The sequence below is a fragment of the Cucurbita maxima genome, unplaced genomic scaffold (genome assembly GCF_002738345.1).
Source record: "Cucurbita maxima cultivar Rimu unplaced genomic scaffold, Cmax_1.0 Cma_Scf00017, whole genome shotgun sequence".
NCBI lineage: Eukaryota > Viridiplantae > Streptophyta > Magnoliopsida > Cucurbitales > Cucurbitaceae > Cucurbita > Cucurbita maxima.
Window position 1 is genome coordinate 4,361,147 of NW_019272033.1, and position 25,480 is coordinate 4,386,626.

At 36.9% G+C, this 25,480-nt stretch overlaps 4 protein-coding genes and 1 non-coding gene across 9 annotated transcripts; 3 read left to right on the top strand and 2 right to left on the bottom strand.

Annotated features, from left to right (window-relative positions):
• The first annotated feature begins 1,388 nt into the window (after positions 1-1,388).
• On the top strand, positions 1,389-6,568 carry LOC111492042 (U-box domain-containing protein 45-like). Of its 2 annotated transcripts, none has more exons than XM_023141204.1 (7): positions 1,389-1,630; positions 1,735-1,800; positions 2,503-2,597; positions 3,214-3,399; positions 3,600-3,707; positions 3,797-4,968; positions 5,647-6,568. In XM_023141204.1, the coding sequence occupies exons 3-7, from the start codon at positions 2,547-2,549 to the stop codon at positions 6,446-6,448; spliced, it is 2,319 nt and encodes a 772-aa protein (XP_022996972.1). In that variant the 5' UTR covers positions 1,389-1,630; positions 1,735-1,800; positions 2,503-2,546; the 3' UTR covers positions 6,449-6,568. The 2 variants fall into 2 exon arrangements, with proteins under 2 accessions (XP_022996972.1, XP_022996973.1); XM_023141205.1 differs by having other exon boundaries at positions 1,389-1,611.
• Positions 6,569-6,699: 131 nt separating this feature from the next.
• TRNAK-CUU lies at positions 6,700-6,772 on the top strand. Its single transcript has one exon. It is a non-coding gene; the product is annotated as a tRNA-Lys (tRNA).
• A 1,542-nt stretch (positions 6,773-8,314) lies between these two features.
• On the bottom strand, positions 8,315-11,794 carry LOC111491889 (nucleolar GTP-binding protein 1-like). 2 transcript variants are annotated; one of them, XM_023140973.1, is made up of 4 exons: positions 11,739-11,794; positions 11,541-11,603; positions 8,927-10,978; positions 8,315-8,563 (listed from the first exon to the last, which is right to left on the bottom strand). In XM_023140973.1, exon 3 carries the CDS (start codon positions 10,968-10,970, stop codon positions 8,937-8,939), a length of 2,034 nt encoding a protein of 677 aa, XP_022996741.1. In that variant the 5' UTR covers positions 10,971-10,978; positions 11,541-11,603; positions 11,739-11,794; the 3' UTR covers positions 8,315-8,563; positions 8,927-8,936. The 2 variants fall into 2 exon arrangements, with proteins under 2 accessions (XP_022996741.1, XP_022996742.1); XM_023140974.1 differs by having other exon boundaries at positions 8,927-10,984.
• A 1,037-nt stretch (positions 11,795-12,831) lies between these two features.
• Positions 12,832-15,882, bottom strand: LOC111491890 (NADH dehydrogenase [ubiquinone] flavoprotein 1, mitochondrial-like). Of its 2 annotated transcripts, none has more exons than XM_023140975.1 (3): positions 15,730-15,882; positions 13,868-15,325; positions 12,832-13,159 (listed from the first exon to the last, which is right to left on the bottom strand). In XM_023140975.1, the coding sequence occupies exons 1-2, from the start codon at positions 15,730-15,732 to the stop codon at positions 13,868-13,870; spliced, it is 1,461 nt and encodes a 486-aa protein (XP_022996743.1). In that variant the 5' UTR covers positions 15,733-15,882; the 3' UTR covers positions 12,832-13,159. The 2 variants fall into 2 exon arrangements, with proteins under 2 accessions (XP_022996743.1, XP_022996744.1); XM_023140976.1 differs by having other exon boundaries at positions 13,856-15,325.
• Positions 15,883-16,291: 409 nt separating this feature from the next.
• On the top strand, positions 16,292-25,433 carry LOC111491888 (probable pre-mRNA-splicing factor ATP-dependent RNA helicase DEAH4). 2 transcript variants are annotated; one of them, XM_023140971.1, is made up of 16 exons: positions 16,292-16,640; positions 16,849-16,941; positions 17,046-17,150; positions 17,317-17,534; positions 17,627-17,679; positions 17,898-18,014; positions 19,424-19,515; positions 19,602-19,688; positions 20,896-21,110; positions 21,181-21,273; positions 21,603-21,726; positions 22,637-22,784; positions 23,693-23,762; positions 24,494-24,654; positions 24,746-24,921; positions 25,007-25,433. In XM_023140971.1, exons 1-16 carry the CDS (start codon positions 16,441-16,443, stop codon positions 25,161-25,163), a joined length of 2,109 nt encoding a protein of 702 aa, XP_022996739.1. In that variant the 5' UTR covers positions 16,292-16,440; the 3' UTR covers positions 25,164-25,433. The 2 variants fall into 2 exon arrangements, with proteins under 2 accessions (XP_022996739.1, XP_022996740.1); XM_023140972.1 differs by lacking the exon at positions 16,292-16,640 and having other exon boundaries at positions 16,850-16,941; positions 17,029-17,150.
• Positions 25,434-25,480: the final 47 nt, after the last annotated feature.

The window sequence follows — 25,480 nt, forward strand, 5'->3', positions numbered from 1 at the left end:
TTAGTATTTTATTTAATTAAATAAAACCACCGTTTTTTTTCTTCTATTTACGTAGCTTCTCAACTACTCGACGAAGCCAAGTGGGAACCGCGTTGGTGAAAGATCATATTTCGGACTTGAAAACAGTCAAAGCAAATCGTTGACAGCAATATTGGACTTGGGTGCTGACGTGGCGCAATAAGAGTCACATATTCTTTTGTCCACTGTAAAAAGGTGGAAAAGAGGTAAAAATTAAAGTTTGAGAGGAAACCGGCTAGGCCGGTCGAATTCACAGGTTAAAAAACATGACCACGTGGCTAGTTCCGAGCCCACACTTTTTTTTAATCACACGTAAATCCGGCTGTTCTATTATTCCCCACTCGGTCTGACCGGAGACCTGCTGCCAATATAATCAAACTAGCTCACCAACTTTACTATAATACCCTCATCAATTTTCATTTTATAAACCATAATTTTATTAGATGTGTAATTATTTAATCAGTTGTACGTTCGTGTTGCCTATTTTTTAAATCTAATCTTTACTTGTTCCTCTATATAAAATAATAATAATAATAATAATAATAATAAACAATTTTTGTAGAGTAAATACTTAATTTTGAATTTAATATATGGCAAGTGGTCTCCATCACTATTATTTCAATAATCTTGAATTAATTTCTCAGTTATTATTGGATTGTTCAACATTATAAAGTACGAATATCAATATTAAAAAAAATGTTGGAATCAGATTTTTATTCAATAAAACCAGTAAAATAAAAAAATATAATGGCGTAATTAAAAGGGAAATTGTTGTAAGGGACAGATTGGTAAATTCGTCTCATTTATTACAGATCTGCTAACCGACAAACCAGATGGTCGGCAAGGCAACTGTCGGCCTGTGAACCAGGGGAGACAGTGAGAAAATTTTCGTCCCGCTATTTTTTTTTTCTTAATTATTATTATTATTTTTGGACAAAAAAAAAAAAAAAAATTGTACATTTCTTCCAAAGGGCACTCAACTTTTTAAATAATTAAAAAAAAAAAGTCCCGCTCTGGCAGATATTTGTTATTTTATTTTTGGCATCGATTGCTTCACTTTTTTTTTTTTTCTGTAAAAAAATATTCCATCTGTATTTATTTATTTTTGGCAAACTATTTTTCATTTGGTTTTTATTTTAATCCCTCACATTTTTTAAATACGATTATTTAACCTCCTTTTATTTTATTTTATTTTAAAGCATAAACCACTTTTTTTTTAAATTTTTTTTAGCTCAAAACATGCAAATAAAATAAAAAGAGTAGAAAATAAAATAATCAGAAAGAAATAGGGATATAAATGAAAATATTATATTCTTTTTTTTTTTTAATGGTTGTTTTTGTTTTTTCCACTGTGTTCTTGGCATCGGGAAGTAAAAGGCATAAATCCTCTCTTTCTCTCTCCGTTCCGAGAAATCTGCCCACCTATTTTTAAAACTTTTTTTTATTAATTTTATATTTTATTAATTTGTATTTGTTCGTGTGTGGGGATGTAGATGATTAATGGAGCGAAAATTTGCCGATGAAAGGGAGCCTCTGATTCTGTTTGTTTCCTGAGAAAATTTGTGATTAATACTATTTTATGAAGCCTCCTTGGTTAGTTCTGTTTTTTCTGGTACGTTTATTCTGTTTCAAATCTAGTTTTCTTTACACTCCACCCCTGATTTCCCATTCTCTTAACATTCGATTCTTGATTCTTTTCCTTTTTCCATTTTCCAGTTCGTTCCATTCATTTTGACGAAGATTTGAGGCTCACCGTTTTCTGAATTGGTGCCTGTTATCCAGGTTTGGATTGGATTTTCTACTTGTTTGTTATTTTGAATGCTTTTGTACCATGGTTGTTGTTCCGGCCAAGATCTTTGCTGAGGAAGTCGTTTTCGAAATCCTTGTATGTAGATATTCGTTTTCCGATTCTGAAACTTTTACTGTTCGGAAATACGTTCTATATCTCTGTAGATACCGTCTTCGAACCTTCAAATCGAGTTGATTGAAAATATGTCTAAATCAGAATCTGTTTTGTCTATTATCGTGGTCTCCAGTTGTTTGTTAATTCATGTTTCCCTCTCAGATTTTGTATCCTTTAGAGTTTGATAGAATGTCTAATCAATCAGCGTTTCCTTAATTATTCGTCGTTAGAGAGATAATTGAGTCGCTATTTATCCCGTCTCTTTTTAATTATTTCTGTTTCCAACTTCAGATTAGCGTTCTGTGCATCTCCTTCTCGTACCTTAGCTCAAAAATTAAGGCGTAGGACATCTTTTATGCGCCTAAGTAGGCTTTTGTGCCTCTAAATTTCAATTATTAAAAAGGTTTAGGTTGACTCGTAGGCACTCTAATTTTCTTATGAATAAAAGGAAAGGATGATTTTGTTAGCTAAAGCAATAATGATTTGCTTTTATTATCATTTTGTTTCTTTTGTGTCTGTTATCTTTGGCGAATTTCATTTTGCCTTCTTTAAAATTATTTTATAATTATCTCGCAATGCAGATGACATAATCTTCCAGTATTGATTTTAACGGTTAACTTCAACAATGGATATTACTGAGGTTGAAGAAAATTTATTTGCTGCGAGTGATGCCAAGGTATGTAGAATGGCTAATCTTCAAGGTCGTATTGGGTTCAAAAGCTTTCATTTCATTCATCAAGAGAAATAGGTCAATATGTCGTGGTTTTTCTTCCTTCCCCTTCGCCCGTGGTATTTTACTTCTGAAAAGGCTTACCTCCTTTTCTTAATCTACTTTTAAACTCCTGAACCCTTCTATGTTCTGACTAGCAGCACGGTTCTATCTTCTCTTCTGTTTTCATGAACCATCTATGGCGTTGTGCGGGGTTTCATAAATACTTGAGCAATCAGAAATATTTGACTGTAATTTTTTATACTGTCGCTCGGCTGGTTGGATTTGGTTTGGGTTGAATGCTTATTTACATGTACCATTTGTTGTATGTGTTGGGTTCACAATGATCTCACATTTCTTGCACTATTTTCTACATTGACAACAAATTTCTCCTTCAAAAAGTGTGTGGTCGGACAACCGAGGGGTAAACGTTCAGTATATTGTAGAATGAATTTTCAAGTTGTTCAACTAGAATCGTCTTTGCAGATCTTCTTTTTGGCTTGTTCTTATTAGAAGTCAATAGTTCAATCAGTATTGATACTATGGCACGAGGTAAGTAACCTAGTTTTGTCCTTTATTGTAGCTACACGGGGGAATGTGCAAGACTCTTTCTGCAATATATTGTGAAGTGTTATCAATTTTCCCTTCATTGGAAGCGGCACGACCTCGGAGCAAATCTGGTATCCAGGCATTATGTTCACTGCATGTAGCACTGGAAAAAGCTAAGAATACTCTCCAACATTGTACAGAGAGCAGCAAACTTTACTTGGTACAACGATTGTATCCCTTTGGTTTTCCTATCTAGAATAGCTGGCTTTATGATTTTTTAGAGCCATCGGTGTCATACAGAAGCACTAATTTTCAACCTTATTGATGATGAAGTTGTTATGGAGCTTTTGTGTTAGTACTTTATGATGCCTTTCAGCACCATAAAGTTCCGGTTCTTAACATATTTTTTGCATGTGGTAGGCTATAACTGGGGACTCTGTCCTGTTAAAGTTTGAGAAGGTAAAAAGAGCTCTGCAAGATAGTCTTAAACGTGTTGAAGATATTGTTCCACAGTCAATTGGCTATCAGGTGCCATAACCTTGAGTTTTTCTTAATATTATCAGGAAATGTTGCTTGAATAATGCGCTTTGTTGACACCCTTTTAATTTGGGTGTCAGGTTCAGGAGATTATGAAGGAACTGGGAAGTACTCATTTTTTCCTAGATCCCTTGGAGAAGCAAGTTGGCGATGACATTATTTTATTGCTCCAACAGGGACGAACATTTAGCAACACTGTTGACAACGATGAGCTTGAGGCTTTTCACCAAGCTGCTATTAGACTTGGAATAAACTCCTCAAGAACAGCTCTTGCAGAGAGAAGAGCACTAAAGAAACTAATTGACCGGTCTCGTATTGAAGAGGACAAAAGGAAGGAATCCATTGTAGCATATCTTTTGCATCTCATGAGGAAGTACTCCAAGTTATTTAGAAGTGAGGTATCAGACGACAACGATTCACAGGGTTCTGGACCTTGTTCACCCACTGTTCAGGGCTCTCTCGAGGACAGTGGACCTGGTGGAAACGGTCAGGCCTTTGAAAGGCAGCTAACAAAGATTGGTTCTTTTATTTTGAAGCCAAAAAATCGCAGATTTGAGCCGAGTCCCCTTCCACCTGACGAGTTGAGGTGCCATATTTCATTGCAGCTTATGTATGATCCGGTCATAATTGCTTCCGGGCAAACATATGAAAGGATTTGCATTGAGAAGTGGTTTAGTGATGGCCATAACACCTGCCCGAAAACTCAACAGAAACTCTCTCATCTTACATTGACTCCGAATTACAGTGTTAAGGGCCTGATTACAAACTGGTGTGAACAGCATGGAGTTCCTGTTCCTGATGGACCTCCAGATAGTCTTGACCTAAATTACTGGAGGCTCGCGTTATCTGAATCAGAGTCTCAATTGTCACATATGGAGTCTGTTGGTTCTTGTAAGTTGAAAGATGTTAAAGTTGTTCCACTAGCAGAAAATAGTATAACTGAGGAGATCCAAGGAAATGTAATGGACGACAAATCTGCTGAAGATCAAAAGTCCGACATAAATATGCATGCTAAATACGAAGAGTATTTGAAAGTCTTAAATGAAGAAGCTGACTTGAGGAAAAAGTCGGCGGTTGTGGAGCAAATGAGACAGTTGCTCAAGGAGGATGAAGAGGCGAGGATATTTATGGGAGCTAATGGATTCGTCCAGGGACTTCTACGCTACTTAGAGATGGCCATGCGAGAACAAAATACTAGGGCTCAGGAAAGTGGAGCAATGGCTCTTTTCAACCTTGCTGTCAACAACGACAGGTTTGCAGCCTTCCCAATCCTTTTGTCTCAGTTCTAGATGCTATAGTCAATTCTTTTATTGTTATATAAATTATACTCAGCATATCAATAGTTTGGGTGGCATGTATATGGGGTAGTACAATGATTTTCACTTATGCTTCTTTTATTTGGTAATAATTTTACCTTTACTTTTATAGCAGTGATAATTCCTAAATAAACTATGTGCGCCACTAAAATCACGCAGTTCAATAATTTAAAAAAGGTACACAGCATTTTAGTTTTTTCATGAGCATAATTCTATCCTTGTTCCAAAGCCTTCCTTGACTTAGAAAATGTGTAAAACTAGATATATTTATCATCGTTAACCAGTAATAATTTGAACGCAAGGAAAAGGTTGGGGGACATTGAAATGCTTTATATGGTTGTTGGTCTTTAACTCTTCAGTGTATTTTAGCTTTTGGTTCTGTACGTTTCTTTTACTTCTATTATTGGTATTCAACACATAGATGTTGTCTTGTAGCACAAAAATTGCTTTTTAAAAATAGTTCCTTCAACTAATTTGACAAAAGTAATGCTAATTGTTGAAGCTATTTTACTTTTTTTTGGGTCAGAACGTTCTTTTCCTTTGAAAATGCATTCCTTTTGATCTAAATTATATTGTGTAGTATATATATGATGTATGGAAGTATATTTTCTCAGGAACAAAGAAATAATGCTGGCGGCAGGGATGATGCCATTGTTGGAGGAAATGATTATGAACCCAAATTCCCATGGATATGCAACGGCCCTCTATCTCAACGTCTCCTGTCTGGAAGAAGCAAAATCTATTATCGGCTCAAGTTGTGCAGTCCCGTACTTGATTCAGCCCCTCCACGCTAGTACCCAAACACTATGCAAGCTTGATGCACTTCACACACTTTACAATCTCTCAACTGTGCCCTCCAATATACCCAACCTGATTTCTTCTGAAATCATCGGGGGACTTCAAGCCCTTCTTGCAGCCCGTCTTGATCGAACATGGACCGAAAAGTGCATAGCCATCTTGATAAATATAGCTTCAAGTGAATTAGGTAGAGATCAAATGTCATCCACTCCAGAAATTATCAGTGGGTTGGCAGCAATATTAGACAGTGGTGAAGCCCTTGAGCAGGAACAAGCAGTGACTTGTCTCTTGATTCTGTGCAATGGGAATGAGAAGTGCAGTGAGATGGTCCTACAGGAAGGCGTAATTCCCGGGCTGGTGTCGATGTCTGTGAACGGGACAACGAGAGGTAAGGAGAAGGCTCAAAAGCTTCTGATGTTGTTTAGGGAGCAACGACAACAGGAGCCGCCACCGCCACGGCCACCTGCATCCATACCGAAACCACTATCAGAGAGTAGCGGGACATCCATGCCTGTGGCTGAATCAAAGCCACTGTGCAAGTCAATTTCAAGAAGAAAAACAGGAAAAGCTTTTGGCTTTTTATGGAAAAGCAAAAGCTATTCAGTGTACCAATTCTGAAAAAGCTCATTGGCGTTGTAAATTTTATTTAATTAAATTTTTATTTTTGGGTTTTCGTTTAATCTGAAAGATGAGATGTACAGGCCCGCTGTAATTAATTCATGGAGTTTTGGCTTCTAAGTCCAGCTTTGTACTCCCACGCACTCCAATAATCCTTTTCCAAAATGAAACGAAGATCAAACACCGACACATTGAGAGATGGGAAATTGTTGTGGAAATATTTAAAATTTAAATAGAAGATATATCAATAAGCCCGTCTAGCTCAGTTGGTAGAGCGCAAGGCTCTTAACCTTGTGGTCGTGGGTTCGAGCCCCACGGTGGGCGTGCGATTTTTTATATTATTTTTTATGATTTTCTCCGCCGGAAAAAATCATATTATTTTCTACGCTTCCATTGCTTGCCTCTTCCACATATTCATAATTCAGATCCATTATGACCCTCGTTGGATTTGGTATGAACCAAAGTTTACTCATCTCTTGTTCCATCTCTCCCCGAGTTCATTAGTATGGTTATCATGACCTTGAGCAAATGCCCAATCTTGTCAACGGCATCGTCAAATTTTAATGGAAAAGTTTCAATCAGATGAAGAACACCGTCAATCTTATCAAAAAACGAGCTTGGTTGGAGGAAAATTCTTGTCCAGAGTTTTTGCGATTGCCAGAAACCGATCATCAATGAAGAAGAGGACCAGTGAGCAATGATATTGCAGGACAAAAACCAAAGGGTTCAAAATCTTGGCTTTTCGCACCATCTTTCTTGTTGATGAACCCAGTCGTCCATCAAGATTCTGGGCTCTCGAGCAGGTGCTGTGAGCTACGGCGAGAAATGAAACTCCACAGTGAGCAATGGACGTCCTCTAGAACTCATCCTGTAGAGTAAAAAAACAAACACACACGCAACTAAAGTATGCGCAAGAGACAGGAATTTGTCGATTTAACCAATGGGCCGAATTAAGTCACATGTACTTCCAAATTGTACTTTAAATAAAACAGAATCTATTTGAATGCTCCAACAGGAGACTTGTAAGAAGCTCCGCGGAAATCCTCAGTCGCCTCGGAAATTTCCAAGAATAAATCGCAGTAACAGATTGATCAACAGTTCCTCGGAATCACTTCGCATCAAAGAAGGAGAGAGAGAGAGAGAGAGAGAGAGGAATTGAAACTCAATTTCTCAGAGGATTCATAAGCTTACGAAAAGAGTGTTCAATGGCGGGAGAGTTTCCTCCATGGCGCGCCAACGGAGGAGAATTCAACGGATGGGAACACGGCTTCCTGTAACATGAATTTGCACTCAAGAACACGAACAAACACCGACGGGAACCAAATGAAATGGCGGATTCACCATTTAAGCGGAACAAACCGTCTCTGACCTAAATTCTCTCTTCTTCCTGCTCCCATCTATCTCTACCTCGCTCTCTAATGCCAAATTTCAAATGAACTTTTGCCCAATTTTAGGAGGGATTTTTAACTTTCAAAAACTAGAAAATTAGTTTTTAAAATTTCGTTTTTATTTTCAAAAAATTGCATTGAATTCAATGGTTTTAAAAACTATGGTTAGAAAATATTAATATAATTTTAATATTTTATGCTGCATTATTAATAATTTCGTATATTTGTTTTAACCATAATGAAATATTATTATGGCTTAGAAGCATGTATTGACGAAGAGACAAGTAAAAAATGTAGGAATTCCAGATTTTTAAAATAAAAAAGAATTGAAGATGTAGTGAGGTTTGAATTGCATTTTATTTGCAAAGAAAAAGAAGAAATTTTTGGTTAAAGGATTATATTCATTACGAAGAAGAAATTTTAAACAAGTAAATTTCTCAAATTCAAATAGCAATTGTCCTATGAAGTATAAAAGGAATTGTAGAAAATGAACTTATTAATTACCAATGAAAAGAGTGCAGCAGCAAATAAAATTTTAATACTCAGCGGGCAAAATTTTTGTGGTATCATGTGAAATACCTCACAAGACACCCAAGAATAGAACGTTCCAAAGATTTCAATTGCACAACAACTACTCTGTTCCCCAAGGCAACGCATCAATCTACATCTTCATCGGACCTTTTACAACAAGAAAACATCTCAAACGGTTGTAAAACCCAATGTATACCTGCAATAACATAACATATACTGAACATAAAACCATATGAATATGCAACATTCTGTAAAAACAAGATTTGCAGAAATTTCAACCAGCAGAAGAAATCATCAAAAAATAACAAAATATGAGAAGGAAAGTGTGTCTTTTCATGTAAGAAGTGGCTTTAGGAGTTTACTCCATCCATGGATTAGAAATCTCTGAACTTGAAAATAAGCCGACTTCTTTATGTAATATGCATGGACGGATCATGAAATGATTCAAGTTGTATTATGAAAGAGAGAATGCAGAATATAGACCCATGCCCATAGCCTTTGAATTCTTCTAGCAAACGCAAACCAAATTCAAGGATGCAAAGCATAAGATTTACTTTACCTCAAACATTTCAACGCCTGTCTGTTTTTCCAGTAGAACGCTTTCCTGAATACAAGTGTTTTGGTTTCAATGTCGGGATTACCCTGTCTGCCTCACCACGACGAGCATTCTTATTCCTCTTCTTCACAGATTTCTTTGCTATTTTTAATGCCTTGACCTTTTCGACCGAGTCCTTGAATCCCTCCCCAGGGGCAACCTCACTTGGTGGCCGAGACCTAGACCTGGATCTTGACAAGGATCTAGACTTCATACGCAACTTCTTACTTGGTGTTTCATCATCCACGTCCATGGCATTATGGCCAGTGGCATCTCCCCGGTCGGGAGATCTCTCCCTCTTGCGCCCTCGTGACATACTCCGTGCTCGATTAACTGCCATACTAGAATCCAGACCCAAGGCTGATAGCTGTCTCCCCATTCTCTTTGTTGTGTATTCCCGGTCTTTATCAAATTTCCTTGGTACAATGGGTCGACTTTCTGCAGTGCTCTTCTTGATCCTATGCTGTTGAATAAGCATACTTTTCTTTCTCCTGATCGCAGCCAAAGCTTGTTGTTCTTCAGGAGTCAACTCAGCACCATCCATCTCAAAATCATCCTTAGTTTCCTCTTCTTGACGATACCCTTCTTCTCTTTCCAACTCTTCAAGTCTAAATAAAATATCAGGATCAATGAAGTCAGACACATTATGTCCATCTATAATTTCAGGCATGATATCTTCTTTCCATTCATCATTGGCTAAGATATAATTCTTCTTTAAACTGGCAGAATAGACACCAGCACCACCATTCTCTTCTTCCAAATCCTTCTCAGTTTTCCTAGTTTCCTTCTCTGCAGCATCTTGTTTGGCCCTGGCTTCCAAAACTGCCTCAGGTATGCATGGTGGTCTTTCCTTCTGGTCCCGAGGCTTTGGCATTGCTACATGAAACCGATTTAAGCAATCATTTATCCTTTTAGATTTCATCTTCAATTCTACCCTCTGATTTAATAATCTCTCGCATGCAGCATTCTTAACAGCAATAACGCCTTCCTCTGTCAAAGTGCTCATAGTAAGCAACACCCCCTCTTCACCTGTAGACTCGTCTCCTTGACCCATCACAGTTTTCATAGCTTCAGCCTCCATGTCCTTAACCAACTTCATGTCTTCCTCTGGTATACCATCTAGTGGCTGCAAATCAGTTTTATTGCAGACGATGATCAATGGTTTGTTCATAAACAGAGACTTTATACTGTGAAAGAGAGCCGCCTGCTGAGCAATTGTATAACCACAAGACCCTGATACGTCTAGGAAAAACAAAACGGCAGCTCTCAAATGAGCTAAAGCAGTAATGCTACACATCTCAATGATGTTACGATCTTCAAATGGCCTATCCAAAATCCCTGGTGTATCAATGACTTGGTACCTCAAGTACTTATAGTCAGTGTGACCCACAAAGAGTGACTTTGTTGTGAAAGCATAGGGCTGAACATCGACGTCAGCTCGAGTGATCTTGTTAATAAATGAGCTCTTACCAACATTGGGGTACCCACAAATTAAGATCGTTCTAGTATTAGGGTCAATTGATGGAAGTCTTGCCATGTGCTGTCTAATCTGCTCTAAGTAAGCCAAACTAGGCCCAATCCTCTTTATCACAGTACACATCCTTCCAAGCGCAGCGACCTTCAAACACTTGCAACGGTAGAGTGAATCACCATATTTTAACAGTTTCACATAGTCTTTAGCTATCTTGCTAATGAGGTTCCTTGCAGTGTTAATCTGTCCAAGAGCGAGCTTATAATGATCTTTATTATATAGAACGTGCAGGAGATCACCATAAAAAGGATGAATATCATCTAGCCGAGGGAATTCATCGATGATAGTAGAGAGCTTTTCATGGAAGTTCGTCTGAGTATATTTTACTTTCCTCATATAAAACTGGCGCAAGCGAGAAATGGCATAACCCTTGTGGACAACAGTGGGGGTTTGTCGCTGGGTACGGGACAGAATAATATCAATAAAATCCTTTCCATTAGGTACCACAGTAATCTTCTTGAAGTTGTACTGCACCATTTTTAACCCTGCAACAAGCATTACAATAGTTCACATCAAATTGAAAAAACAGTTCCCGTGTATCTAAAATAACAAAGAAATGTATAATTTAGAATCATAAAAATAGGAAACAAATAAAAATAAAAAGAAGCAAATATTGCTACATATACAAACTTAACGCCTGCAAGACTACAACTGAAAGACGCCGTCTAGAAACTACAAGAAATCATGAAGATAGTTCCGGATGTAGTCGGTTTATTGAGCAGAGAAATCACTAAAATAATGTAAGATCTTAATACTGAGATTCCCAACCAGCAAGAATTTGTCAGACATATCCAACATGATGAAAAGTGCACAACGCACGATCAAATTACTAAAATCTGTAAAATCAGATTTATTACTCAATAGCAACATAATCACCATAATAATCAGATAATATTCTCTACGAAAAACGTAAATTAGTCGGATTCCCGCTGTTCCTATACCCGCAAAAAAATTCCACGCCAATTGATTTGTTAGCTAATCTCATACCTATCGTAAAGGCAGCAGAGAAAAAAACAGAAATCGTACTCCAAAAAGCAAACAACAAACCTTGTTTCCTTCCTTCTCGTTTGATGAGTCAGAAAACTCAAATGGTAGATTTGATATCCTTCCCTGCAACCACAACAAAACAGATTCAAAAAGTAGTGGAAATTAGAGAGACGCAGCGAGACATGTAATGAGTGAGGAATTTTTTGCCGAATTTTAGTCGTATTAGAGATTTCTAGAGAGTTAAGAATGGAAGAGTACCTAGCTGCATTGGGGAAACTGAAGCAGACGACGGCCGTTGTAGGGTTTTAGGCGCCATTTATATATATAGTTTTGCTAAAATACCCTAATAATTTGTTCAAAGATGTTATTTTTCATGAATTGCAGAAATAATATATTACGTAGGGTTAAATAAATAACACCCTCCAATTTTGTTTTATTAGTTCAACATGTTCGAGGTTAATTGTTTTGACCTTAAGGGACTCTCGTAAGTGTAACAAAATATAATAATTCAAATTCTAAACTTCTAAATCTTATTCATTTTATTTGATTTATTAATTTTATATCGTGAGGCTGTTAATTAGTTTGTTAATTTATTTAAATTCTATCTATTGTCCGTGGATGATATGAAATCACAAACATTTGGATCGAGTAAATAGGAAAACGGAGAATCCAGACAACATTGATATGACATTTTAAGTATCTACTCTGTCTTCTTTAGGATTAACCAACAAAAACATAATCAACATCGGTAGGTTTCTTTTTTTTTTTTTTTTTTTTTTTTTTTTTAGTTTCCTACTTGTTTGCTTTTGGTTCAATTGATTTGAGCTTTGTTGAAGCTCCAAGCATTGAGGTTTTGTGATGGTGACAATCTCTCTTCCATTATTGAAAATATAGAGACAAACCCTTTGCTTTTGAAGCTCTTGACAATTGAGTGGTCGATATGCCAAAGTTTCATTAACAAGTGTGTAATAACGTTACATTAGTCTGACCTCTCGAATAAGTTTTCGTAGCTTCTTTGGTNCATTGCTCTTTTGATATCATCCATTATAATACATTAAAAAAATACACGAGAAATTAAGGTAGTGTAAATATACATTGTAAATAAATAGCTAACACAAACATAACTTGAACCGTTGGAAGGTAGATGCTAGATAAAACTACAAGAAGTAAGTGTGAGTTTAACTTACTACTTAGAATCAAAAAGTGGTGGCATTTTGACAAAACTAAGAAATTAATAATAATAAATTACTTTACTAAGAAAAATACTTTTTCAAAAGCATCTCACGGCTCCAAGTTCATCAAAGTCGAACCTCATAAACTTATTTTATATTCAGGGTCGGGACTAAGAAAGTTTGAAGAAATATCTGATCTTTTACCGTTTATTTGATGTTCCACAGGGAGATGAAATTTCTGTTTAGATGAGTACCACATAAAGAAGAAAACATAGACATCCACCTTCAAATGGCGTTAACAGAGGCATTCAAAATACACTAGAGAGAAAAATGTATAATAATTGTAGCCCAAAAGATGCTTCAAAAAGTACAAACGAGTTTCTTGATAAGTCATTTTGAAACAGCAAACAAAATGCAGACATGACCTGCAGACGCTTGAATCACACCAATCACCCAAATATGTGGGGCTGCTTCATTATTTGCAATTTCCATCAAAGTTGGAGTTCCCTACATAGCATACAGGATGAAGAAGTCGTTCAGTGCTTTATCATAAGATAGAAATTGTAAAAGATACTTGAACAGCAGCGTAAACAAAACGAAGTTCACACTTCCACACATCAATGTTACAGACTTGGGCAGAAAAATGGCTCACTTTTTGGTATCATCGACTGAAGAGAACAATCATCCAGAACAAGTAAACATATCTAACCATATGGAATAGATAAAATCTTCATAAAGAAAACCACTAAGCAGTGGAATAGTTTTCTTTTAGCTTCTCTGTTTTTATATGAGAATCAAAGTTCCACTGTCTCCTTACTTGAAAGTCCAATGATCAACAGCTATTGAGAGCTCATGCTCATGAGTCATTAATTTCTGCATGTGCCATTTTCTTGACCCACAAAATCATGGCAGAAAAGAACATAATATAAAGAACCGTATAAACGTTTTATCAGTAATGACTACGATAGGAATCTCCAAGTTCGAACATAATATAAACCCGTTTCACTGCAGAGGTAAGATAATGATTTATATTAAAAGATCCATTCAGATCTTACATGTTTACTTGTACCAGCAAATGTATATCAGACAGCAGTTTTAACCTTTATTATGATTATTGGGCTACAAGAGCCAAATTAAAGCAACAACAACATGCTCAGCTTATGTCTGCTAATTAAATTAGTGTGGAAAGGATTCCAAATAAACCTGAAAGAATACCTATGCAGCGGCCTGGATCAGCTCCCGTTCTGCATGTTCTCTAATCCTTCTCTCAAGCTCAGGCCTAAAATTCTTGATAAGACCCTGCACAGGCCAAGCAGCAGCATCACCAAGGGCACAAATGGTGTGCCCTTCAATCTGCTTGGTAACCTCTTGTAGCATGTCAATTTCTTCCAGCTTCGCATTTCCAACCTTCATTCTTTCCATTATCATCCACAGCCATCCTGTACCTTCTCTGCAGGGAGTACACTGTCCACAGCTTTCATGCTTGTAGAAATAGGAGAGCCTTGCAATAGCATCCACAATATCAGTTGATTTGTCCATAACAATTACAGCTGCAGTGCCCAACCCACTCTGGACAGCCTTTAGTGCGTCATAATCCATGATTACATCATCACATATGTGCTTGGGAAGCAGTGGGACTGAAGAACCTCCGGGAATTACAGCAAGCAAGTTGTCCCATCCACCTCTAACCCCTCCACAGTGCCTTTCAATTAACTCCTTCAGTGGAATGCTCATTTCCTCTTCAACAGTGCAAGGCTTATTCACATGTCCTGAGACACAAAACAATTTGGTACCAGAGTTGTTCTTCCTCCCAAAACTGGCAAACCATTCTGGTCCACGCCTTAAAATAGTAGGAGAAACAGCCACTGTCTCCACATTAGTCACAGTGGTAGGACATCCATATAATCCTGCATTAGCAGGAAAAGGAGGCTTCAATCGTGGTTTCCCTTGTTTCCCTTCAAGGCTTTCCAATAGAGCTGTTTCTTCACCACAAATGTAAGCACCGGCACCAAAGTGGATGTGGACGTCAAAATCATAACCAGATCCACATGCATTCTTGCCCAAAAGTCCAGCTTCATAGGCCTCTTTTCTGGCCTTTTCAAGATTCTTTCGTTCATTCACATACTCGCCTCTGATATATATGTAAGCTGCAGTAGCCCTCATCCCAACTCCAGCAATCAGACAACCTTCCAAGAGTTTGTGTGGATCGTGGCGCATGATTTCCCTGTCCTTACAGGTTCCAGGTTCACTTTCATCAGCATTGACGACAAGATAGGAAGGGCGGCCATCGGATACTTTGGGCATGAATGACCATTTAAGCCCAGATGGAAACCCAGCACCTCCACGACCACGGAGGCCTGACTTCTTTACTTCGTTAACAATCCAATCAGTACCCTTGAGTACTAAATCTTTAGTTCTGTACCAATCACCACGTTTCATGGCTCCTTTGAGAAAGGGATCGTGTAAACCGTATAAATTGGTAAAGATTCGGTCCTCATCTTTCAAGCCACCAAAATGAGTTTTCTCTGGAGGTGGAGGAGGTGGGGGAGGCTGAGGACTGCTATTAGCTGCTGCACCTTGATTGCTAAATGCCCTGAATCCTACGCCCCACCTATCATTATAGCTCCTTGCCAACGCTGTTCGTTGTAAATAAAGCAATCCCCTAAAAGGTGCCTAAAGAAGATAATAAATTTTGGTAATTCAATCGTATGAAACCAGATAATGATAATAGTTCAAATGGTGAAATAGGGAAGACGAAGAAAAAGAAAATGAGAATGCACTAAGAAACCCACCATGACTAATAATATCCAGAAACCTAATGCCAACATTCAAACAGGTATAGAAGAACGCAAGAAACCCTTGCCAATAGCTTAACTTTAGAACGAAATTTTGAAAGATCTCTACAAATGGAAAATTCAAAGGCACTCGGGACAACAACTGGTTGTCTAAATTCTTCGAAACATTCAAATTCATACACTAAATCAAAACGACCCGAAAACTAAATACGAACTAAAAAAAAAGCGACAGAGAACATATGATCAAATTATAACCGGACTGAAGAAATATAAATTTCTTACCATAGCATGAAGTGCTTAGGACGGATTTGAATCCTGAGACGCGCAGGCGATTGCAGCCGATTGATGGAGATTTGCAGAAACGATGGAGAAAAATAAAATGGGGCGAGAGGTTTCAGAAATGACCCGGTAAGTGGCGATCTCTTGTAAACAAAATCTACGGTTGCGATTTATTGATTATGGTTGTGCTCATAGGAGTTTCCCATCGAACGGCTGAGATTGAGCTAAACTTCGCGATAATTAAGAGGTACACGTAAATACTAAAGCGTGAGTACTAATAGCTTGAATTATAATAAGTTTTTACAGCAAGATTACAATATTTATATATCCTAATGTTCGGAATTCGATATCAATATTAATGATTACACAAAATTTAAATTTTATAGCTAACTGATTAAATTAAAAGTTAATTGTTAGGAATTAAACCGTTGTTGGGATAATTGATCAATTAAAAAAAAAAATGTAGAGATCTAATTCTAACAAATTCCGTAATTATGGTTTGTGCAAATTTTAATCGAAATAAAATTAAATGGCGGGCAATGCTTCCCTTCACCAATTGGTCAAATATTCAATTTGCCACCCAAAATTAAGAAAAATCAGTAGGAATTAGCTCAACAGTGTGATAGAAGAATCGAGGTAGCTGAAACTCGAAGCCGCTCCTGCGATTTTACAAGTTCATACGAAGTTGAGGAGAGTACCAGAGTAGACTCATCTATGGCGCAGCTCCCAATTCTCCAATTCGAGGAGAAAATCATCGAAACAGTGGAGAAGAATCAAGTGGTAGTCATAATTGGAGAGACAGGCTCAGGGAAGAGCACTCAGCTCTCTCAAATGCTCCACCGGAGAGGATACACGAAGTCCGGTATTATCGGCGTCACTCAGCCTCGCCGAGTTGCCGCCGTCTCTGTTGCTCGGTAAACTCCTAACCTGCTTACTTTCTTGCAAAACAGTGTCGCCTTTTGTTATAGAACTCGGAATCCGGTATTGAGTGTTCTGGGAACGATCTAACTAATTGTGTTTCGTGAAAAGATATTCATAGGAAGTAACCGAGGTTGTCACATGTATGGAAATCTTGAATAAAAGTGATAAAATAGTTAATGGATTATCTATTTAAACTGGCAGACGAGTTGCAGAGGAGCTTGGCGTTCAACTTGGCGAGGAAGTTGGATATGCCATTCGTTTTGAGGACAGAACCTCAGAAAGAACTCGAATCAAGTAACTGAACTTTACTTCTGCGCGTTGAAATTAGTGAAGTATTTTGTTGTTTTGTTTGATTCCTAGTTTTCTTGCAACTGACTGTAGGATTGTAAACTGCTTAGATATCTCACTGATGGAGTCCTCCTTCGCGAAAGTCTTTCTGATCCCGAGCTTGGTCAATATTCAGTGATCATATTGGACGAGGCTCACGAGAGAAGCTTAAATACGTGAGTTGCATCTTATGAATATCAGTTCTCAGTCCCATCTTATACCTCGTTATTTGGCATTTCCTTCTTTTTGGTCCAATTAAGTAGTTTTATGTTTGGCACTACCTCATTATTTCTCTCAACTTGTACATAAACAATGATCAAAGCTTTTTCATTATTTTTCCAGAGACATATTGATGGGGCTGATGAAACGTTTGATTAGAATGCGTAGTTCCAACTTGAAGGTTCTTATCACTTCAGCAACCCTTGATGGGGACAAAGTATCGAAGTTCTTTTTTGATTGCCCTTTGTTGACAGTTCCTGGAAAGTTGTATCCTGTTGAGATATTGTATAGCAATGAACGTCCAAAGAGCTACCTCGAATCATGTCTAAAAACGGCTATCGGTAGGCTTAATATTCCCATATATCAATCCTTTCCATCCACTTTTAGACTTTCCTAGTTAAATACTGAAGAGCTTGCATTAACTATTTGCTAGATATACATACCAAAGAACCAGAAGGGGATGTTCTCATTTTCATGACTGGGCAGGTACATTTGTTTTTGTTTTCGATAAATAACCAAATTTTCATTGAAAAGAAAACGAAAGAACACTAGGGCATGCAAAAAAGAGAGCCCACAAAAGACAAAGGCAACCTAAAAGAAATGCCTCCAATCGAGCAAAATAAAACTAAGTTCTATTCTTTAAACTCTATCTGGCATTTATTTTCAGCTAATTGTTTCTTCATTAAAACAATTCTTTTTTGAAGGATGATATAGAGAAGTTAGTGTCAAAGTTGGAGGAAAAAGTTTATAATCTGGAAGAAGGATCTTGCATGGATGCTGTAGTTCTTCCCCTTCATGGTTCATTGCCACCAGAACTGCAGGCAAGTAAACTATTTTTTTTTTTCACTTAGAAAATTAGTTGAGACAAGGTTAAATTCTTTATTTATTATTGATCTAAATACATAAATAAAACTTCACTACAAACATATTTCTATATTTATTTTTAAAAGTTACTATTGAATTTTTTTTTTTTCTTATATGTTTGATTCCAATATCATAAACTTGTAAATAGCGACTTTAATTGCATAATAGAATGTTTACAAGCTACCTATTTAACCTTCTTTAAAATGTTCTTAAATAAAAATGTAAAATAATTTGGAGAAAGCCTCCCAAACATGCACACATTTTGGTAGTTCGCTTTGGGCAGTTACTGTGCAATTTTAAGTTTCATGGAGGATTTTGTTTTCTCTTGCATTATTGTAAATATCTATTAATTGGTATAATACTTCATTTTCTATCCTTAACCCTTTAGGGAGAAAAGTAGAAGATTAATAAGCCCACATGACTTCATTTTCTCGCTCTTAGTTTATCACGTGCGACTATGTCTCCTGTGATAGGATTTACCTCCACTCATTCTTGGATTTCTTATTATTTTCCTCCCAGGGTTTACTTGCTGATATATCTTTTTGATATCACATCATGCTTTTTATGCGGTAGAGAAATAAATCCAATTTTTAAATTTTGCGGCTCATGCCTTAAGTGTATCTTTTTCATGGAGTTATCCTGGTCAAACATTTTGGCCTTTTGGAATTAGAATGATAGAGACCAATTTAAAACTTAAAATACTCTCTTGGTTGGTGTTCTTTGTGAAAAGTTTGATGAGGCTGTACTATTCTAAAAAAATTAAGTTCTTCCTCTAACTGTGAACTATTTCCTAGGAGAACCTCTCTCTCTTTATTTAGAGTAAGTTTTTGTTTGGACTTCTTTTGCATTTTCTTTTGAAAGAAACTTTCTCATGGGATCACGGTGATATTTCTCTTCATGCAGTAGCCATAGAAAGTGGAGGACATTTGGTATCTCTTCCAGTGTTTCTAGGTGTCTAAGAATGTTTCCAATTTTTCATGTGAATACCCTTTAAGAAGAAAATACAAATTTCCAATTTTTCTTTTTGTCGGAAATTTGGTTAGAAAGGAAGAAGAAATTTAAGAAATTCTTTGAAGAGGAGTAAAGATCTTAATGAGCTGTAAGATGTTTTTTTTTTGTCTATTGTGTTGGAGCTCCTTACGTTATTATTTTTTGTTGATATAGACATTCTGCTATTTACGACATTTGGATAACGTTGGCTTTTGAGGGAGTTGTCATCATGAATATACCATTTCTTCGATGTAATGTTTAATGATTCTTATTTAAACGTTAGAGAAGCATCAGAAGAAATGATGTAAATGTACATGTTGGAGCCATTCCGTTTTCATGGGACTTTTATGTCTGACACATTATCTTTACCGTCCAGGTGCGTGTATTCAGTCGTCCACCACCAAATTGTAGGAGATTTATTGCAGCAACCAATATTGCTGAAACTTCTTTGACTGTTGATGGTGTTGTGTAAGTAAATTAGGTAAATCTCTTTGGGTTTTTTTTATAATTCATATTTAAACTGCATCACACCGATAAGCATGTATTGATCATAGGTATGTCATCGATTCTGGTTATGTCAAGCAACGGCAATACAACCCATCAACTGGCATGTACTCCCTCGATGTTGTACAAATTAGCAAGTATGTACTCTACTTCACTGACTAGTAAGCTCTCTTGTTGGAATGTCTTAAAGTTGCTCTTGATAGTAGTAATTGTTTTTTTGCCTTTCTATACTCTTTGATGGCTGTGTTCGATGCTAGAATTTGGTTGAATACTTAACCATCCTGGAATTTTCCTTTAAAATTCCCTCTTTTGAGTTATCTATATATTTTAAGATTGGTGGCAAAGTTGGGTGTCTCTTTGGGTAATTGTTTACTCTATCAATTGTTAACTTCTTCAAAGGGCTCCAGAAAGTCTCTTGTAACTGCAAGCAGGTTTTGCCATCTAGTGTCAAGATCACGATGGGGAGTGGTGAAAATGCCAAATTATGAATCCCTCTCTACTGCTTTCCCTGATCTCAATGCAATATCCAACAGCAAAGGTCTAAAGATCATCAAAGTGTGGAGTCCCTCCAAGTCTTCCTCAACTAAACTCTGGAAGAAATCTTAATGATATCAAAATCCAGTATCAGGTTTCTCTTATTGCCACGTTTGGATTTCTCCAAAGGCCTCTATTGTGGGTTAACTCCTATGCAAAATAAATGAAGTTGGAATTGTGTACACGTCTAATTCCTTATGTTTCAAATTTCTTTCTGAAGACCTCAAGGACACTGAAATACTGGGAGTCCTTGCAAATGAGTGTGAAAAGACATACATCCCAAAACCTTTGCAGTTCTACTCACTTCTGATATATGTAAAAGTGGAAGCTTGATCTTATCTATTTTTTTAGCTGCCCATGGCCCTCAACTTCGAGAACTCCATTCTGGATGATTTTGGTTGTTTGCTCCTGTTCCCAACAATGTTCCAACCTTGCTGACCTCTCTCTTAGGAGGATAGACATTCTTTCTGAATATAGCTAAGTTCCTTTGGCTAAAACTTTTTTTTTTTAATTTTTGAATATTTTGGAACTAAATAAACAACAGAGCTTTTCCATATGAGGAAAACTCTTCTACCTCTCTTTTTTTAGCAGTAGTAATTGGTTTCATAGATGCTACTTGGTGTAGGCTCAACAATTCCTTTTGGAACTATAGCTTATCTTCAATGTGCTCTGATTTAAACCCTTTTTGTATAATCCCTAACTTGAGATGAGGGTTGCCAGTGGTAGACTTTGTACAATTTGTCTTTGCTGGATTCGTGTGCATGATCATGTATTAGTTTCTTCGCCTTAACCTTTATGTCTTGGGCACAGAGTGCAGGCAAATCAACGTGCTGGGAGAGCTGGAAGAACACGTCCAGGGAAGTGCTATAGGCTGTACACTTCCATGGATTATCAAGAGGACTTATTGGATGTAACAGTTCCTGAAATACAACGATCTTCTCTTGCTGGCAGTGTTCTTTATTTGAAATCATTAGACCTTCCAGATATTGATATTCTCAGATTTGATTTTCTTGATCCACCTACCTGTAAGTATCGATATTAAGCTCCGCAATCTTTCAACTGAATATGATGACTAAATCTAACTGGATATGGCAGCTGAATCTTTAGAAGATGCATTGAAGCAGCTATATCTTATTGATGCTATTGATGAAAATGGATCTATTACTAAAATTGGGCAAACAATGGCTGGTACTACTCTTAATATCTACCACTATCTAATTACTTCATTTTATGCTTACAATTGTAGCAGAATCACAATTCTGTATCTTAGGTGTAGGTGTTTGTCAAAATGGATGACATTGTGCTCATGTTGAATTTATTTCTACCACTGTTGGGTTAAGATTGCATGCAAACTTCAATGCTTTATGTTGGATCTTTGGTAAACGAGTTCTTTGTGTTTGATAACTGACAGATGTTACTGCAATAATTTCTCTGTCTTATCAACTTTATTTGCATATCTAAATGTAGGACAAACAATTAATCAGTTTTGATGCTACGTTGTATGATCTCTCTTGCAGAGCTTCCACTAGAACCTTCACTCTCACGAACCTTGATAGAGGCAAATGAGTATGGTTGTATATCCCATGCTTTGACTGTTGCTGCAATGTTATCAGCAGAGACGACATTGCTCCCTGGTCGCAGGTGCTAGCTCAATTAAAGTCTGGTTTTAATAATATTGTTAAAACAAAATTCATTTGAATTCTGTTAGTCTGCAGACTTATTACCATAAACTATGTACCGTCAGTTGGTCTGATTTGCTTTGAGGTCCTTGACTTCTCTGACGTAATCTTTATTTCATAGTTCATTTAGGAGACAATATGTATCCTGCATACTTTTATTTTTTTCACTCTACCTTATTTTAACTTAACTTGTCCTTCAATTTGTTAAAAATCTACTGAGTTATGTTTATACACACTAGTTTGTAGCGTTAACGAAATGATTATACAACCTCAGAATTTATCTCACGATCATTGCATCACAATCTAGAGCTATAACTATCATTGTATGGAACAGCGTACACGGCTCAGTTTCTGATTATTCTGTTTTCTACCATTAAACCTGAACCTCTCACTGTTTATGGAGACTCCTTTGTTGTTTGTTATTACTTGAGAACTTTTGTGAGATCCCACGTTGGTTGGAGAAGGGAACAAAACATTTCTTATAAAGGTGTGGAAACCTCTCTCTAGTAGACGCGTTTTAAAACCTTGAGGGGAAACCCGAAAGGAAAATCCCAAACCGAAAAGGAAAGTCCAAAGAGGACAATATCTACTAGCAGTGGGCTTGGATTGTTACAACTTTCCCTCATAAAATAATGTGAGACTATTAACTTTTCAATTTTTTTGAAGTATCATTCTTAAAATTTAGATAGGTGTTGATCCCTACATCTTTATCCATTGAATGTATAGAATAGAACCTACACGTTGACACTAGAGTGTGTGAGTTTACATATTCAGCCTTGTGTCATATCTTATGATCACTGGTAACACAACATTAATGAAGTAAGTCTGGTCATGGATACTCTCAGTGATAATTTACCTACTTTTATCTGTAGAAAGAATGCTGATAAGAAGAGGAAGCACAGGCCCGTGGACCCTCCTGATGGCTCTGGCTGGGGTGACCACATCCAATTACTACAGATATTTGAGCTCTGGGATCAAGAGAATTACGATGTTAACTGGTGCAAAGACCGTGATTTGCAGGCAAGTTTGAATAGTCCGTTTCTGAAACATATTCATGCTAGGCATTATTTGTGAGATAGAAAATTAGTAACCAAAATATATGGTTTGTACATGCTATATATTGATGTGCGTTTGACTTAGGCCTATTTTCCGTAGATGTTTTAGATTTTGATCTTAGGGGTTTTCATTTAACTTATCATGGGGTTGGGCAATTTGGCTATTTTTGGCTCTTAAAATTTCGGATTTTATCCTTTTTGTGTCTCAGCTGTGTCATAGCACGTTAGAAATTTAAATTAATAATAATAAACGATTTTATCCTTTATGGGATCTTTCATGTACATTGTAAAACTGCCAATCACTCTAACCTTTTGTGAATGTTTACCTTTGGACATGTGAGAATATTACAATAATCAGAATAAACAAAATTTATTTTTCGCTATTCTAATGTTTTCTCGAAACATGAGAATTCTTAGCAAAAAAATCAGAAGGAAAAAAAAAAACAAATTAACTTATTAAGGAAAATTAAATGAGTGATGGAATTGCTCCTAACACCCTTTATTTTTCATATACTACCCCTTGGGGAGGGAGTCTATTTGTAGAGGCAGGCTTCTCTCCTTAATGGTCCTGTGTGCTTCCATATCAAAGCCTATGAATCATGGGTGGAATTCACATGGGTTTGATCCATATCCAAATCCAAGATTGGTGAGTGGACAACAGAATACCCACATGGATTTGTCAATTAACTAGGACTTTTTCTTTGGATTATTTACCTTCTTTTTGGAAATTAAGAAACATGAGTTCTTACCTTCCTTCTTATAATGGTTTCTCTTACTAATGATTTTCGTGTTCCATATTAATAAAACAAAACAAGACAGAATGAAAATAAATAACTAATGGTGGGAAATTAACTGTCGAGCTTACTATTGCAGGTAAGAGGGATGTTGTTTGTCAAAGACGTACGGAAACAGCTGTGTCAAATAATGCAGAAAATAGCCAAAGGTTGGTATCATTTCTGGTATCATGTTTAGAAAATTAATGTGAAAATATTGGCTTCCAGTTTAGTGTTGAGGAAGATGACACGAAGGATGATATGAAATGTGACGCCTAATAGTTCCAGGTTTGATTAGAAAATAGAAATCACTAGTTTGGAGTTCAGAAATCCTAGTGATGGATGTCCTGGTTAGCTACTTGAAATATTAAATTTAATGTCTTACGTACGGAGTTTAATAAAGAAATTCTCTGGTAAAAACCTGTTAAGACGACCATGAAGGCTGCAGATCATGTTTTTATATGTTCTATAGCTAGCAAACTGTTGAATAATATTTTCAACATTTTTCAAGCTACAGATTATCTTCCTTGGGAGTAGTACCAAGGACTGTTTTTATGCTAATACTTAGTGAGCATCTTGTATGGAAGAGCCAAGATCTTATGGCTGAAGTGGGCTAGAGGGGAATTATTGAGCTTTTCACAGGGCAGAACTGAATATTGTTATGTTGAATGCTAGGGTGCTACCTCAATTTACAATGCATGGGAGCCAGCCAAACCCGAGCCTTAGTATAACGTATTATAACTCTCTTTTAGTCCCCCCAGGATTTTGTTGGCTGTTTAAGGACATCGGAAATGGGACTGATATCTGGATTAATAGTTTGTTTATTTATCTTCTTCTTTTCTTCCAGAGATATAATTAAGATTATTCTCTCTAGTTTCCTAATTATTCTAGTAAAACACAGGATCATTAGACGTATGGACATCCAGAAACCAAAAGGAGAGTCGGGCAGAGTACTGGAATTTGAGGAAGGCTTTATGTGTTGGTTATGCCAATCAACTTGCAGAGAGAATGATTCATCACAATGGCTATCGAACCCTTAGTTTTAAGCCCCAAGTCGTTCAGGTACGACGTTGGCGTGTACTTTTGTAATACAGTATCGACCATTTCCAGCTTCATTGTTTGAATTAATCTAAACTAAAAGTCTCCGTTGTAGGTGCATCCCTCGTCTGTTATGAAGCCAGATGAAGATGGGAAATTTGCTGACTATGTTGTATACCATGAGCTGATTACAACATCACGACCCTTTATGCGCAATGTCTGTGCCGTACAGGTTGAATGGGTTATGCCCATTTTAAACAAGGTTAAGAATCTAAATGTAAATAAGTTAAGGTAAGCCAAGTTCACCCGATACCATCTTTTGTCAAGCATTGAAGTTTGCTCATGGACCAGCTTAGCAGTTTTCTTCCCTTGACAGTGGTGGCAGTGCTGATCTTACGAGTGAGCCAATGGAGGGAAACGTTAAAGACTCCCTGAAGAAAGAGGATGGTGGCACCACACCAACTCTTGATGGTCATGATAACAAAATTCAGGCTGCTCGAGAACGATTTCTTGCACGGAAAGGGAAAAAGTGATGCTTCGTGATCAAACAGTAGGATTGATACATGCTGGTGAGTTATTTCTCGAAGATTGTGGAGATTAGGAAACATGAGTAAATTGACTATACTTGTGCTAGCTTACTTCATGTGCAATGATTCCTTATCTTATAGCTAACAGAGCTCCAAGAAACTTGGGTCACTTGAAGATCTGTAGTTAAGAGAGCTCATCTTAGATTCGTTAGGATAATTTGAGTTGAGACGTGACAGTAATTATATTTTTTTAGTGATATAGACCGCTCTTCATCTTCTTTTTTCCATTATTTTCTCAATAATTTTGTTTTAATAGTTTGATA